Here is a 15386-nt window from a genome sequence, read left to right on the forward strand (position 1 = left end):
CTTCAGTGTCTTCCTGCCATTCCATGAAGATTGACCCTAACTCCTGATGTCTGTTACCTTTACCTATTCACAGGCATCATTCTCCACAATATTAACACTCATACCATCAACAAAGAAAATAACACAACCTGTAGTTTGAGCACTAAAACAGTACAAATCAAAGACTGGCAAACACTTGGTGGCAGCATACTCAAATTCAAATAGGAGGATTTTTTTTTTCTAAATGAGAAGAAACAGCCTAAATTCACAAAACTAAAGTTAGAAAATGCCAGATTTTCAAAGCTAAAGTTAGAAAATGATAACCATGTCACATCTGTAATCAGTTGATCTCAGGAAGACTCAATTGAGAATGTGTTGCAGTCCTGATATTTCCAAAAAGAAAATTATGGGACTATGGAGTGTATCCTCAGACTATAACCATAAGAAAGAGTTCTGGGTTCTAATATTTTAGCACTAAAGGTAGAAAACCCATTGTGTCTCCATAGTTCTTTGGAGAAAAATAAGTTATTTGAGTAAAAATAATCCAGACTATTAGAAACAATAAGCCAAATGAGAATGCATATATATGTATTTCTGCTTAGGTATAATGAGCTATTAGTAGGATATTTATAAGAATAAATATCTTTGAGGACTGCACTCACAGGGAGTCAAACCCTTTTCTGAGGTCACTGTCAAAGGTGAAATGATCTCCCATTGATGCTGAAGGTAGAGGCTGGTTCAGATGATCTCCCAAGGCCATTGAATTCTACAAAACAGAATATATTCTACTTCTTCACAGACAAAACATGTTAATTATTAATAGCCCAGAATAACAAACTGCCTCTGATACTTTCTGAAATGTGGGGCTCAAAATCATTTTGAAATTGTGCCACTAAATCAATGATGTCCAACTGACTGAGGAATGCCAGAGAAACAGTCAACTCCCCCCGTCTCATTATAGCTTTTATATTTCTCAAGAGAGTAAATCTATAGTTTCCATCCATCATCAGACATCCAAGCCAAGAAATTCAATGGTAAAAATTATGTAATATTTTATTTCAGCTGGCACAGATACAATCAAAGTCTATCAAAAAACATATTGAGCCCCTACTATGTATGCATCCTTGTACCAGCTGCTACCAGGTAGACAGAAAAGTATTGGCTTGGTCTCAAAGTTTACAACATACTTGGGAAATAAAATTAACATATAAAACAAATAAAAGATAAAATGTGGCCAGGCACAGTTTCACATGCCTGTAATCTCAGCAACTTGGGAGGTCAAGGCAGGAGGATCCCAAGTTCAAGGCCAGCCTGGGTAACTTAGTGATATCCTATTTCAAAATAAAAAGGACTGAAGGTATAGCTCAATGGTAAAGTGGCCCTGGGTTCAACAGCAAGTACCACAAAAAATGTATTTTGGGTTAAATTAATCAGATGTTAGGTGCTATGATGTTAAGAAAAGAGGAAAGTGAAGATGGCTAAGGTTGTTCTAGAAAACGGTGAAGGGTCTGAGATTTTATTCAACTTGCAAACTATCAAGTTAGACTAGCACAGTTTCATGGTACTGGTAGAAAATGAAACTTCTGGATTAAAGAAAATTTAATATTCATGGCAATAGCAATAAGCAGACTATCAGCATTTCTGCATTGGTTCTGGAGGCCCAATTCCCATGGAGCAATGTGAAGTGGGTCAAATGACAACTTAACATGAAGTGAATTGCATTACAGCCGGGGAACCTTGAGCTTAAAGAACTCAAGCTTATAGAATTTTCTACAATGGGCCACAAGCATGCCAGCCCTTTGTTCCATAGGAAGATACCATCTCTATATCACAAGGCTTTTCCATATACAAATGTTCTAGAAAATATAAGTTGGTACCTTGCTGGTAAGACATTCAGAAATATGATTCAGCAGTCAGACAATGTTTTGTGTAGCCAGTTTTGGTAGGGAGTACAGGTCATAGCACAAATGACCTGTGAAAATCTGTCTTTATTAGAAAGCATGTATCTTAAAACAGATTATTTCCTAAGATGACTAATAAAATACAGCCATGAGTTACTTAATGACAGAAATACATTCTGAGAAATGTGTAGTTAGGTGATTTCATCATTGTGAGAATACCAGAGTGTACTTACAAAAATCTAGGAGGCATGTAGGTCAAATACAAAACTAGCTTCTTAATGCTTTCTTTTACCCCTCTTAGTATGCTATTTTTTACAAAATTGTTAGTACATATTAATTGTACAAAACAATGGAATTCATTGTGACAATTTCATGCATGCAAGATTATGTATCAATCTTACCTTAATGCAATGAAGAGATGCATGAGGCTGCTGCAGGCATAACATGGCATATTGTTTATAGCAAACTTTTCTGTAAGTAGGAGCATACTCTAAAATAATAATAAAAATTATAGCAAATACATAAACAAGTAACAGCCATTTGTTATCATTATCAATTATCATGTACTGTATGTATTTTTTTTTTTTGGTACTAGGGATTGAACCAGGGGCAGTTAACCACTGAGCACATCCCCAGCCCTTTTTATTTCTTATTTTGAGACAGGATCTTGCTAAGTTTCTTGAGGCCTAAGTTACTGAGGCTGGCTTTGAACTTGCAATGTTCCAGCCTGAGGCTCCCGAGTCACTGGGATTAAAGGCATGTCCACTGTGCTGAGCTGTGTATACACTTTTATATGACTGGCAGTGCAGTTGGGTTTCTTTACATCAGCATCACCACAAATACAAGAGCAATTTATTGTAGTATGACATTATGATGGCTCCATTATAATCTTATGGGACCATCATCATACAAGTGATCCATCATTGCCCGAAATGTTGTCATGTGATGTTATTTTACTAAGAGGTTCAGAACTTCAAAGGCCTTAGTCCAAACTACTCATTACAGAAATAGAAACCAAGTCCCAGAAAAGTCAAGTAGTCATAGTATTATTGTGATATACAACTGGCAATTTTCTTAGGTCTGATTATCCAGGTAAATTCAGCACCCAAAGAACAATATCCTACTTTTCATAGTAGAATGCTGATCAGGAACCTCATTAGAAACCAAATTACTACCTGCACCAGGTTCACACTAATGTACCGACATCTATAGCATAGAACCCACTAAATGAACTGTCAATCTGATACAATGAAGTCATTTTCCGCTGAATCAAATCAGGCTCACTCATAGGAATTACCATTATGATACTTAATGTCGGGCATTTTCAAGGGGTCTCTGACTAGATTGTTTCAGACAAAGAAAGCAAATTGTACAGCCATGAAATAGAGCTGTCTAAAAAAGCCATACTGAAAGCATCCTAACACAGATCTGCGAGTTTAAAGGCAATAATTGACCAGACTTGAATAGTTGGTGAAGCCATCTAAGGACTCACAGATCTTTTGTTTACTAATATGCTTGTACTTCACTACTTTCCCCAGAATTCATAAGTGTCATAAATCACACTACTTGCTTCATCTAATAATACCTGTCCTTCTTGGTTTGCATAGCCACAGTACTGTGGGAATGGGTAAAGGAGAAATGTGACTATTATCCATAGTAGTTAAATACACAGAAATAGACTGTCTTGTATCTTGTGGAGAAATCCAAATAAGAATAATCATCTCACAGCAAGAAGGTTAATTGAGTTTAAATATATTTTCTGATTGAGTTTCATTAAATCTGGCCCAGAAAGTCAGGAGCAAATGTTGAACAAATGGAAAATCTACTTGTGAGTTTCTGATTTTGTATGCAAATCCATATGGGCCACAGGATGAGAAAATACAACTATTTTAAAAACTGGGAATGTATTGACATATAAAATCAATAAGAGGGGCTGGGGTTGTAGCTCCATGGCAGAGCACTTGCCTAGCATAGATGAGGCACTGAGTTTGGTCCTCAGCACCACATAAAAATAAATAAATAAAATGAAGGTATTGTGTCTACCTACAACTAAAAGAATTTTAAAAAAACAATAAAAAATAAAGTGTGTTCCTCAACCCTCACCTTCTAGATTTCCAGTGCCCTCAACTTGATTAAAAAGCTATTGCCACCCAGTATAAGCTTAAGACAATTAGCTTGTTCTGACTTAATAAACTATCTTAAAAGAAGACTATTTTGCAATCAAGGGAGGCCATTGCATGAAAAAAGCATACCTGAAGTATCTGTTTGGTTATGAATAACAGAGGTAACAAGGAATTTTGCAAATTATACTGTTCTGAGAAAGGAGCAACCAACCTTATTAGAGGATTTGGAATCTTAGCCTTTGAGCAACCTCATCAGAAGTCTTAGTGGGAAACCATTAGTAGCATCTTCAAACCTTGGGAGGGTTATTTTTGCTTGTTTTTTCACCAGGTTTGACATGTACAACATGAATTTCTTAAAATAATATTTTTTAGTTGTAGATGGATACAATATCTTTATTTTTTTAATGTGTTGCTGAAGTTTGAACCCAGTGCTTCACATGTGCTAGGCAAGTGCTCTACCTCTGAGCTACAACCCCAACCCCCACAATATGATGTTTTGATACACATATACACTGTGAAATGATTATAAAAAATCAAGCTAATCAAGCATAGCACACATTTGTAATCCTAGGTACTTGGAAGGCTGTGGCAGTAAGATTGCAGGTTTGACACCAGCCTCAGCAACTTTTCAAGACCCTATCTCAAAATTTAAAAAGTAAATAAATAAAAAGAGCTAGTGATCTAGCACAGTGGCAAAGTGTCTTTGGGTTCTATCCCCAGTACAAAATAAAGAAAAAAGAAATCTAGCTAATTAACACATGCATCACTTCACATAGTTGCATTTGTCGGGGAGGAGGTAAGAACACCTGAGATATACTCTTCTAGAAAATTTCAAGTATACATTATAAACTATAGTGGCCATGTCATACATTAGGTCTTCAGACTTATTTTATAACTGTGATAAACGTTTTATATTCTTTGACCAATATATGCCCTTTCCCTCAGCCCTGCCCTGCCGCAGTCTGGCTGGGCACAATCAGGAGCCACTTGTCAAAAGAAACTAACTTTATTTTTAGAACCACACACGCCAAACAAAACAGCCTCTCAGGAAAAACCCTCAGAGCCTCAACTGCCACCACCGGCTTTCCACAAGCCTCTCTCTCCCCCACAAGCTTCTCTCCACCTCCCACAATCCTCCTGCTCTTGAGGCCCATTGGCTGGGTCACGTGGGCGGAGCCAAAAAAGTCCCCCAATGAGCAGCTCCGTGGTCTGAAAGGGCAGGGAAACAGCCCAATGAGCATCACCGCAGAGGAGCCAATCAGCTAGATGTTGCTGGGGCCGCTGTGAGCCAATCATCAGCCGGCAGCTGGAAGTTTGCTGGGGCCCCTTCGGCTGTGGCTCTCAACATCTCCCCCTCTCTGTTTAAACAAAAAGCATGTGGCTTAGGGACCGTGCCTGCCTTAGGTTGTCCAATAGTACATATGGTCCTTACCCGTTAGGTTGGTACCATTGCAATTGGATCTTACCCGTCATTGACTACCGGTCCAATATACAGCCACACCTGTGGAGAGGTCTTTGTACCAGCGGGGGGGTGAGGTTCTTTGCCTCACCTCTGTTGGCCCCCAAATTTTAGCTGGACAATCATGACAAGCAGAAGGGAGGAAGATACACCAAGCCAATTGACGGCTCCTTTTGGAAAAATTGTACCACCGATGACATCATCAGCAAAAATACCCCAACACTACCACAAGTCGCTGCACCAACAGATAGTTCACAATGCATACAGGTGAGTTCACAATGTGTCCAGGCAAGTTCTGCAAGCAGTTCAGTGATGGCTATTGCAGAAGCTGTAGATTGGTTTTATCTTTGACTTCACCAGCACTGGGATGAAGATAGGAATTCTGGCAATAATGGCTAAAGAAAAAATTATGTAACATTACAGAAGGCACTAAAAGAAAACAATTTTCTTAACAATTTACATTGTCTTCACCGGCACTGGGATGAAGATAGGAATTCTGGCAATAATGGCTAAAGAAAAAATTATGTAACATTACAGAAGGCACTAAAAGAAAACAATTTTCTTAACAATTTACATTATCTTTAAGAGAATTATTAAATATAATGAAAAGGAAAGGTGAAAGTAAACAAACAGATCTGTTAACCTTCTTTTTTGTTTACGTGAAAAAAAAAATTTGGATCCATTTTATCATGAGCGCTCATCATATATGATATATGGACATACATACATTCAAACATATAACACAAAACACAAGTGTGCACACATAATATAATACATACAACACATAACATTATAGTAAAGGCCTTATAACTTTTTACAGGTGAAATCTCCATTGCAATGTTTAAAAACTCTATAGTCAAAAAATAGAACTGATCAGCAAAACATTAACCTAGGTCTGTATGAGCTCAAAAAACAAAATAGAACTTCATGATATGGCAAAGGGCAATAATAAAATAGATATTGAAAAAAGCATCCTGGTTCTGTTGCAGATGTAAGAATAGCCAAACTGGAGTTTTGGATATCAGTTGTTATGGATTTGAGCCAAATCATCTTCTTTTTGGTCTGTAGAAATCGCTTTAGTTAATCTTTCTGAAATCCAAATTGGCTGCTGTTCTCCCTGTGGAAACACATAAACAGACCCCCGACTCCAGACAATCACTGGGTCAGGACCTTGGTTAATCTCTCTGGAATCCAAATCGGCTGCTGTTCTCCCTGTGGAAACACACAAACAGACCCCCGACTCCAGACAATTACTGGGTCAGGACCTTTCCATTGTCCTGTTAGAATATCCTTCCAAAGTACCTTGGGCTTACGTACATTTTTTGGACACATATGCCTTTCCGCAGCACTAAGTCCTGATGAATCCAAATTTTAAAAGTTTAGAGTAAAAAGGGTTATTTTAAGTTCATCTTTGGGGAATATATACCCCTTCCCAATTCCTTCTTTTTGCTTTAATAAGTACATTTTAATAGTTTGATGAGCTCTTTCAACTATGCCTTGTCCCTGTGGATTGTATGGGATTCCTGTTATATGAGTAATGCCAAATGATGAGCAAAATTGTTTAAAAGAGGTAGAAGAATAACCAGGGGCATTATCTGTTTTTAACTGTTTTGGAACACCCACAGTGGCAAAATTTTGTAAGCAATGAGCTATAACATCTTTAGTTTTTTCTCCGGCATGAAGGGAGCCCATCAAAAATCCAGAAGAAGTATCAACTGTAACATGCAAATATTTTAATTTTCCAAGTTCTGGCAAGTGTGTGACATCCATCTGCCAAATATGGTTAGGTATCAATCCTCTAGGATTGACTCCAAGATTAACTTGTGGTAAAAAGGTCACACAATTTTGACATTGTTTTATTATTTGTCTAGCTTGTTCCTTAGTTATTTTAAAACGCTTTTGTAAAGTATTAGCATTGACATGGAACTTTTTATGAAAATTTATAGCTTCTTCTAGTGTAGAGAAAATATGTATGTCATGTGTAGTTTTATCTGCTAAATCATTGCCCAAACTAAGGGCTCCAGGCAATCCTGTATGTGCCCTGATATGTCCTATAAAGAATGGATCTTTTCTGTCCCAGATTAGACTTTGTATAGTGGAAAGCAAAGAGAAAACAGTACAAGAAGGGGAAATCCTACCAGCATCTTCAAGAGATACTATAGCATTAACTACATACTGACTATCAGAAAATAAATTAAATACAGAATCTTTAAACATCACAAAAGCTTGTAAAACTGCATTAAGCTCTACCTTTTGAGCTGATTGTTTGGGTACTAAAAATGTAAAAGTTTGATCAGGGGTAACTACTGCTGCTGTACCATTATTTGACCCATCAGTGAATATATTTGGAGCATTCATGATAGGTGTTTTTCTTGTCATTTTTGGAAAAATTACAGGATGCAATGACCAAAAAGACAATAAAGGATTAGATGGAAAGTGGTTATCAAATGAAACATTAGATTTGCACATGATTATTGCCCAAGTATTTAACTCATTAGCTAACTCATCAATTTGATTCATAGTATATGGAGTAATAATTTTATTGGGAGAAATTCCAAACACTCCCTTTGCTGCTTTTATTCCTTTGAGTATTAATTGTCCTACAGCCTCAGGATACCTAGTAAGAATAGTGTTAGGAGAATAAGATAAATGTATCCATAATAATGGACCTTCTTGCCAAAATACTCCTGTAGGAATATTTTTTGTTGGTAGTACAATAAATAATAAAGGCAAACTTATATCAATTCTATCCAAATGCATATTTTCCATATATGTTTCAATAATTTTTAATGCCTTTCTTGCTTCAGGCGTTAACATTCGGGGTGAATTTGGATCTGATGGACCTTTTAGTATATCAAATAAAGGTCCCAACTCTCCTGTTGGTATACCTAAATAAGGCCTTATCCAATTTATGTCTCCTAATAACTTTTGAAAGTCATTAAGTGATTTGAGTTGATCTACTCGTATTTGAATTTTTGGTGGACGGACCATGGTTGAGGATAATAGAACTCCTAAATAATTAATTGGAAAATTTAATTGTACTTTATTTATTGCTATCTCTAGATTATAATTTTTTAATAAGTTTGTAAGTGTGGCATAACATTCTAGCAATGTGTTTTTATCTTTGTGTGCTAATAATACATCATCCATATAGTGAAATATTTGTAGTTCAGGATTTTGATTTCTACGTGGCTGTATTACTTTGTTAACATAAATTTGACACATAGTTGGGCTGTTAGCCATCCCTTGAGGGAGTACTTTCCATTCATATCTCTGATCAGGACCTTCATGATTCAGTGCAGGGATAGTAAATGCAAAACGTGGACTATCCTCAGGATGAATTGGAATTGAAAAAAAAAACAATCTTTAATATCTATAACTAAAACATACCAGATTTTTGGCAAAGCAGACAATTGAGGAATCCCTGATTGAGCAGGTCCCATAATAACCATCTCATTATTAATGGCTCTTAAATCTTGCAATAATCTCCATTTACCAGATTTCTTTTTGATGACAAAAATGGGAGTATTATGGGGAGATACAGAAGGCTGTATATGTCCTTCTGCTAATTGTTGTTTGACCAGGTCATGGGCTGCTTGTATCTTTTCTTTAGTCAGGGGCCACTGAGGAACCCATACTGGTCTTTCTGATTTCCAAGTAATTTTTATTGTCTCAGTGGCCCTTTCTGAAAATCCAACCCATGTCTGTCTGTTCCTTGATCTATTTGTATTGGTGCTGCTATACCTTGTTCTTGTTTTTCTAATCTTTTTCCTTTCCTAAAACCTTGTCTAGTCATAATAGTGGGTGCATTTTGGTTGATGTTATTTGTTAATGTCAAACCTAATTGATCTAGGACATCTCGTCCCCATAAATTTACGGGAAGATGATCCAATACATATGGCTGTATAGTTCCTTCACATCCTTCAGGATCCTTCCAATCTAATACCATTGCACTTCTATGGGGATTAGTTGCCACTCCTAGGCCTCGAAGCGTTTGAGTGGCTTGTTGTAATGGCCAATGTTTTGGCCATTCTTGACGAGAGATGATGCTAAGGTCTGCACCTGTATCCAGTAGCCCATTAAATTCATGTCCTTGAATATTTAGTTTTAGCATGGGGCGAGAATCTAAATTTAAAGAAATCATAGCCCAATCTACACCTGTGGAGCCTAATCCCTTGGAACCTCTTTCTACAGTACGACTGGAAAATCTATCATGTAGGCTGGGTATTATTAGTAACTGTGCTATTCTATCTCCTGGTGAAATTACTGATATACCCTTTGGAGAATTGGCTATAATTTTTATTTCACCTTCATAATCAGGATCAATTACCCCAGGACTTATCATAAGTCCTTTTAGAGTAGAAGAGCTGCGTCCCAATAATAAGCCTACTGTTCCTTTGGGAAGAGGTCCTTTCACCCCTGTGGGAATGATTTGAACTCCCATCTCTGGAGTTAGTACTGCTCTGGCGGAGGCGCAGATGTCCAACCCTGCGCTCCCTCTGGTTTGTCTGATGAGGGATCTGATGGACAATGTGTCCTGGGCACTACCCTGATGGGGTTGCTGGGTTCCTCCAGTGCTCCGTATATTTGTGGTTTTGGGCCCCGGAGCATTGGGCCCCCCTGTCCATTTTTTGGCAATGGAGCCCGATGCCTTTCTCCACGATATTGTGGATAAACACCTGGTCCTTGTTCGTTTTTTGATAATGGAGTACCCTCTATGGTGGTTTGAGAACGGCATTCATTAGCCCAATGTCTCCCTCTACGGCATCGTGGGCAAATACCTGGTATTCTACTCCTTTGATACCTAGTTTTGTTAAACCCTCCTCCAATGGGCCAATTCCTTTTAAAATGTCCTGTTTGTTCACAATTGTAGCATGTTCTTGGCCTGGCATCTAAAGCCTGTTTTACTGCAGCTGCCACAATTTGCCCTTGTTCATTAATGTCTCTGGCATCTAAAGCCTGTTTTACTGCAGCTGCCACGACTTGCTCTTGTTCATTAATGTCTCTACATAATTTAATATATGTGTTTAAATCTTCATGTTTCCATGGTCTAATAATATCTCTGCACCAACGATTCGCTTGCTCATAAGCCAGGTGTTTTAGTAATGGCATTGCTTGTTCTGTATTCCCAAAAACTCTGGTAGCTGTTTGAATAAGCCTATCTACAAATTCAGCATAAGGTTCATTTGCTCCTTGTATTACCTTAGATAATTGACCTTGTAAACCTCCATGTCCTTGTAAAGTCTTCCATGCCTTAATTGCATCTACAGCAATTTGTGCATATACGCCAGGATCATATGCAATTTGTTGCTGCTGATCCTCATAAGGTCCCTTTCCTAACAACATATCTAGATTTCTCTGAGGATAACCAGCTGCTGCATTTCGCCTAGCCGTCTCCTTGCAAAATTCCTCATTGGCAACCTTCCATAACAGGTATTGTCCTCCATTTAGCACAGCTTTACACATATTAGCCCAATCTGCTGGCGTCATGTTCAAGTTGTTAATGGATTCGACCATGCTTACAGTGAAGGGTGCTTGAGGACCATAGGTTGTTACAGCCTCTTTTAGCTGCTTCACTGTTTTGAAATTTAAAACTTGGTAAAATCGCTGCCCTCCTGCCTCAAATACAGGGCATGTTAATATTTGAGATCTTGTCTCAGGATCCCAACTATCAACTGCGGGGATTGGGGACTTCCCAGCATATGGAGGTGGCCTTGTTAGTTGGACACTTACGTCCTCTGGTGATAGAAAGGTGTTAGTAGCAGTCTCCTGTAGAGGTGGTGCTGTTGGTTGGACACTTACACCCTCTGGTGATAGAAAGGTGTTAGTAGCAGTCTCCTGTTGTAACTTTCCCCCTGATGGCTTTTTCTGTTTTACACTTTCTTTCTCTGTCTGACTAACTTGAGAGGCCTTCTCTTTTACTTGAATCTTTTCCTCTGTCTGACTAGCTTGAGAGGCCTTCTCTTTTACTTGAATCTTTTCCTCTGTCTGACTAGCTTGAGAGGCCTTCTCTTTTACTTGAATCATTATGTCTTCTCCTTCCTCTACCATTGTCTGAACTGAAGGCTTTGGACTAAGCAAACAAGATATGAACATCCACAATGGCAATGTGCCAACTGGCAGAGTCCCTGGGCTTTTCTTTTCTATTCTTTTTAAATCTTCACCATGATGGTTCCATTGTGATATATTTAACAACTCCTCCTTAAAAAGCCATGGGCTACATTTTTGTATTGTATCAACGTATGCCCTGATTGTTCTTGATTTTACTGAGATGCCTCCTTCCTCTAACAATTTACTTAACACTCTTTCAGTTTGTTTTTTACTAATTTCTGATCCCGTATTTCTACTATAATACAACCCAACAAGATAACGCCTAACAAAACTGAAACAGAGTGAAACAAAATTGGAACAACACAAAATCATTATAATAGCCTCCTGAAATGTCCATCCGTCCCTTCTCCCTATCTGTTCCTCAGATGTGAGCGGTTTTTCTTCCATCTTACACATCTCCAGGGACAGGCAACTTAAAACAAAAGTGAAACAAAATAACAAAAGAGGAATCTTAAAATGGCTACCCATCCTCTTGCCCTGCCCTCAGGGGCGAGCAGTTTCACTTACCCTCAGTCGCTCCCCGTACGGGCCACCAAATGCCGCAGTCTGGCTGGGCACAATCAGGAGCCACTTGTCAAAAGAAACTAACTTTATTTTTAGAACCACACACGCCAAACAAAACAGCCTCTCAGGAAAAACCCTCAGAGCCTCAACTGCCACCACCAGCTTTCCACAAGCCTCTCTCTCCCCCACAAGCTTCTCTCCACCTCCCACAATCCTCCTGCTCTTGAGGCCCATTGGCTGGGTCACGTGGGCGGAGCCAAAAAAGTCCCCCAATGAGCAGCTCCGTGGTCTGAAAGGGCAGGGAAACAGCCCAATGAGCATCACCGCAGAGGAGCCAATCAGCTAGATGTTGCTGGGGCTGCTGTGAGCCAATCATCAGCCGGCAGCTGGAAGTTTGCTGGGGCCCCTTCGGCTGTGGCTCTCAACACTGCCCTTTGTAATTACTATTCTAACCTCTATGAGTTTGAGTGTTTTGATTCCACATGAGCTTATACAGTGGTAGTTTGTGTCTGGCTTACTTAGACTAATGTAGAAGGGTTATTATTTGTAGTGAAGTACTTAGTCTAGATGGCTCCTAGAACAAAACTGGCACAATTAGCATGATTGAATATTGAAAAATAATGTAAAAAATGACCTTCAAAAGGGATAAAAATTGGAAATGAAGAAGTCAAAGCATCACTGTTTGCAGATGATGTGATCCTATACTTAGAAGATCCAAAAAGCTCTACCAGAAGACTTCTGGAGCTAATAAATTCAGCAAAGTAACTGCATACAAAATCAACATACAAAAATCAATAGCTTTCATATACACCTATAATGAATCTGCTGGGAAAGAACCAGAAAAACATTCTCATTCACAATATCCTCAAAGAAAATAAAAACTAGGAATAAGTGTAATCAAGGATGTGAAAGACCTCTACAAGGAAAATTATAAAACTGAAGAAAGAAATTGAAGAAGATCCTAGATGATGGAAAGATCTTCCAGATTCATGGATAGACAGAATTAATATTGTTAAAATGGCCATAGTGCCAAAAGCAAACATAGATTCAACACAACACCCATCAAAATGCCAATGACGCTCTTTATGAAACTAGAAAAAAAGTAGTCCAAAAATTCATTTGGAAGAATAAAAGATCTAGATCAACAAAGGAATTCTAAGTATATTAAAAAAAAAAGCAATCCTGGAGGCATCACAATACCTGACTTAAAATTATACTACAGAGCCATAACAACAAAACCGCATGGTATTGGCATAAAAACAGACATATAAAACAATGGAACAGAATATAAGTAAAAGATAAACCCTCGAACGGTGTAGATAGGGAGGGTGGACTGGGCTCTGCTGGCCTGCATTGGGGCGCTTTCCTTTCAAGTTATTTATGGGTGTGCGCCCGGTCCCTAGGATGCAAAGAGTGTGGTCTTACAAAAGATGACAGGAGAGAGAATATGGGACTCCGAAGGGCCGAAAAACGAGTTGTGGCAGTGCCACCTGTGGCTAGAGACCATGGGCGAGACGCTTAGTACCTCTTTACGCGTCCCTTTCTCTGGAGCTGACGTTGCTGAGCCCTCTGAAATTCAGGGAGCTCCAGGGGAAGTTGTTGATGCTGCTAAGCCCCATGGTGAAACACCAACATAATGTCATCTGAAACGTCATCAGCATTTATTGAGACTTCTAATGTTGAAAGGAAGCAAGACTTAACTGAAGATCAGGAAAAAGAGAAACCAAGACTAGATGAAGGGATTGAACCAGTATCTAAACGACAAATGAAGAAGCTAATAAAACAGAAACAATGGGAAGAACAACGAGAACTTCGCAAACAAAAGCGGAAAGAAAAACGCAAGAGAAAGAAATTAGAGCGACAGTGTCAGCTGGAATCAAACTCAGATGGAAATGACAGAAAACGTGTTCGAAGACATGTTGTTCACAGTACACTCCGCCTTATCATTGACTGTAGTTTTGATGATTTGATGGTATTAAAGGACATTAAGAAACTTCATAAGAAGATCCAACGATGCTATGCAGAAAACCGACGAGCACTGCATCCTGTGCAGTTTTACTTGACAAGCCATGGAGGCCAAATAAAAAAGAACATGGATGAAAATGACAAAGGATGGGTCAACTGGAAGGATATCTACATCAAACCAGAGCACTATAGTGAACTCATAAAAAAAGAAGACCTGATTTATCTTACATCAGATTCACCTAATATACTAAAGGAATTAGATGAATCAAAGGCATATGTGATTGGAGGATTAGTGGATCATAATCATCATAAGGGATTCACATATAAACAAGCATCAGATTTTGGAATTCATCATGCACAGCTCCCCCTTGGAAGTTTTGTGAAGATGAATAGTCGAAAAGTTTTGGCAGTTAATCATGTATTTGAGATTATTCTGGGATACCTGGAAACAAGAAACTGGCAAGAAGCATTTTTTACTATCTTACCCCAGAGGAAAGGAGCTGTTCCCACAGACAAAGCCTGTGAAAGTTCTTCCCAAGACAAGCAGTGTGCCATGGTTGAAGATGGATCGGACAGTGATTCCAGTGAAGAGGAATATAGCAAAAATGAAACAGAGTCACCACATAAAGATGAACAACAGCATAAGGAAAATAGCACTGAATCTACAATGCAATCTGCACCACACTAACATTACCTGTTTTTCTTTTAGTAAGGAAAAATTAGGAGAAAGTGAGGTGCTTCATAAAATATTCAAATTGGAAAAAAAATTATTTTCTCATTTATTTTGTGAATTTTAAAAACTCTTTAAAGCTAAATGGTGATGAAAAACCCTTTAAACTCTAAGAATTTTTGTTTATGTATAAGACAACTTTGTGTTGCTTCTTAAATTACTTTTTAAGCCTCAAATAAGAGTTTTAGAGAATTTTACTTTATTAGTATACCCTATTTCTCTTTTCTTTGTTGGAATATATTCTTCAGAATGTGCCTTCTGACCTATCAGTTCATATCAATGACCTTTATGTTTGTTTATATCAGTGTCTTTCTAATCTGTTGTGTATGTATTTTGGGGGGCAGATATTCATAAATGCCCTGTAATTCTATTAAAATGTTATATATGAGAGGTTATCTTCCATTTGCAGCTTTTACATCCAATTTATTTAGTTAAAAAATATCAATTTGCTACTTAATAATTCATTTCTTTTGGACTGTGGAGTGCACACCTGTGCTTCCTTTGTGGCCTTTTCATGGTTCTGAAGTAATTACAAAATAGTAGAAAATCTCTTTAATTCATTTTCTTAATTCCTATAATGGTAACAAATTATTTCTGTTATAAAATCCAATTTT

The 15386-nt window shown here is 38.1% G+C and overlaps 1 protein-coding gene across 1 annotated transcript; it reads left to right on the top strand.

The window, feature by feature from the left end:
- The first annotated feature begins 13397 nt into the window (after positions 1-13397).
- Positions 13398-14815, top strand: LOC114096539 (tRNA methyltransferase 10 homolog A-like). Its single transcript, XM_034637221.2, has one exon. It carries the CDS (start codon positions 13714-13716, stop codon positions 14728-14730), a length of 1017 nt encoding a protein of 338 aa, XP_034493112.2. The 5' UTR covers positions 13398-13713; the 3' UTR covers positions 14731-14815.
- The last annotated feature ends 571 nt before the right edge of the window (positions 14816-15386 follow it).

Source organism: Marmota flaviventris, chromosome X (genome assembly GCF_047511675.1).
Source record: "Marmota flaviventris isolate mMarFla1 chromosome X, mMarFla1.hap1, whole genome shotgun sequence".
Lineage (NCBI taxonomy): Eukaryota > Metazoa > Chordata > Mammalia > Rodentia > Sciuridae > Marmota > Marmota flaviventris.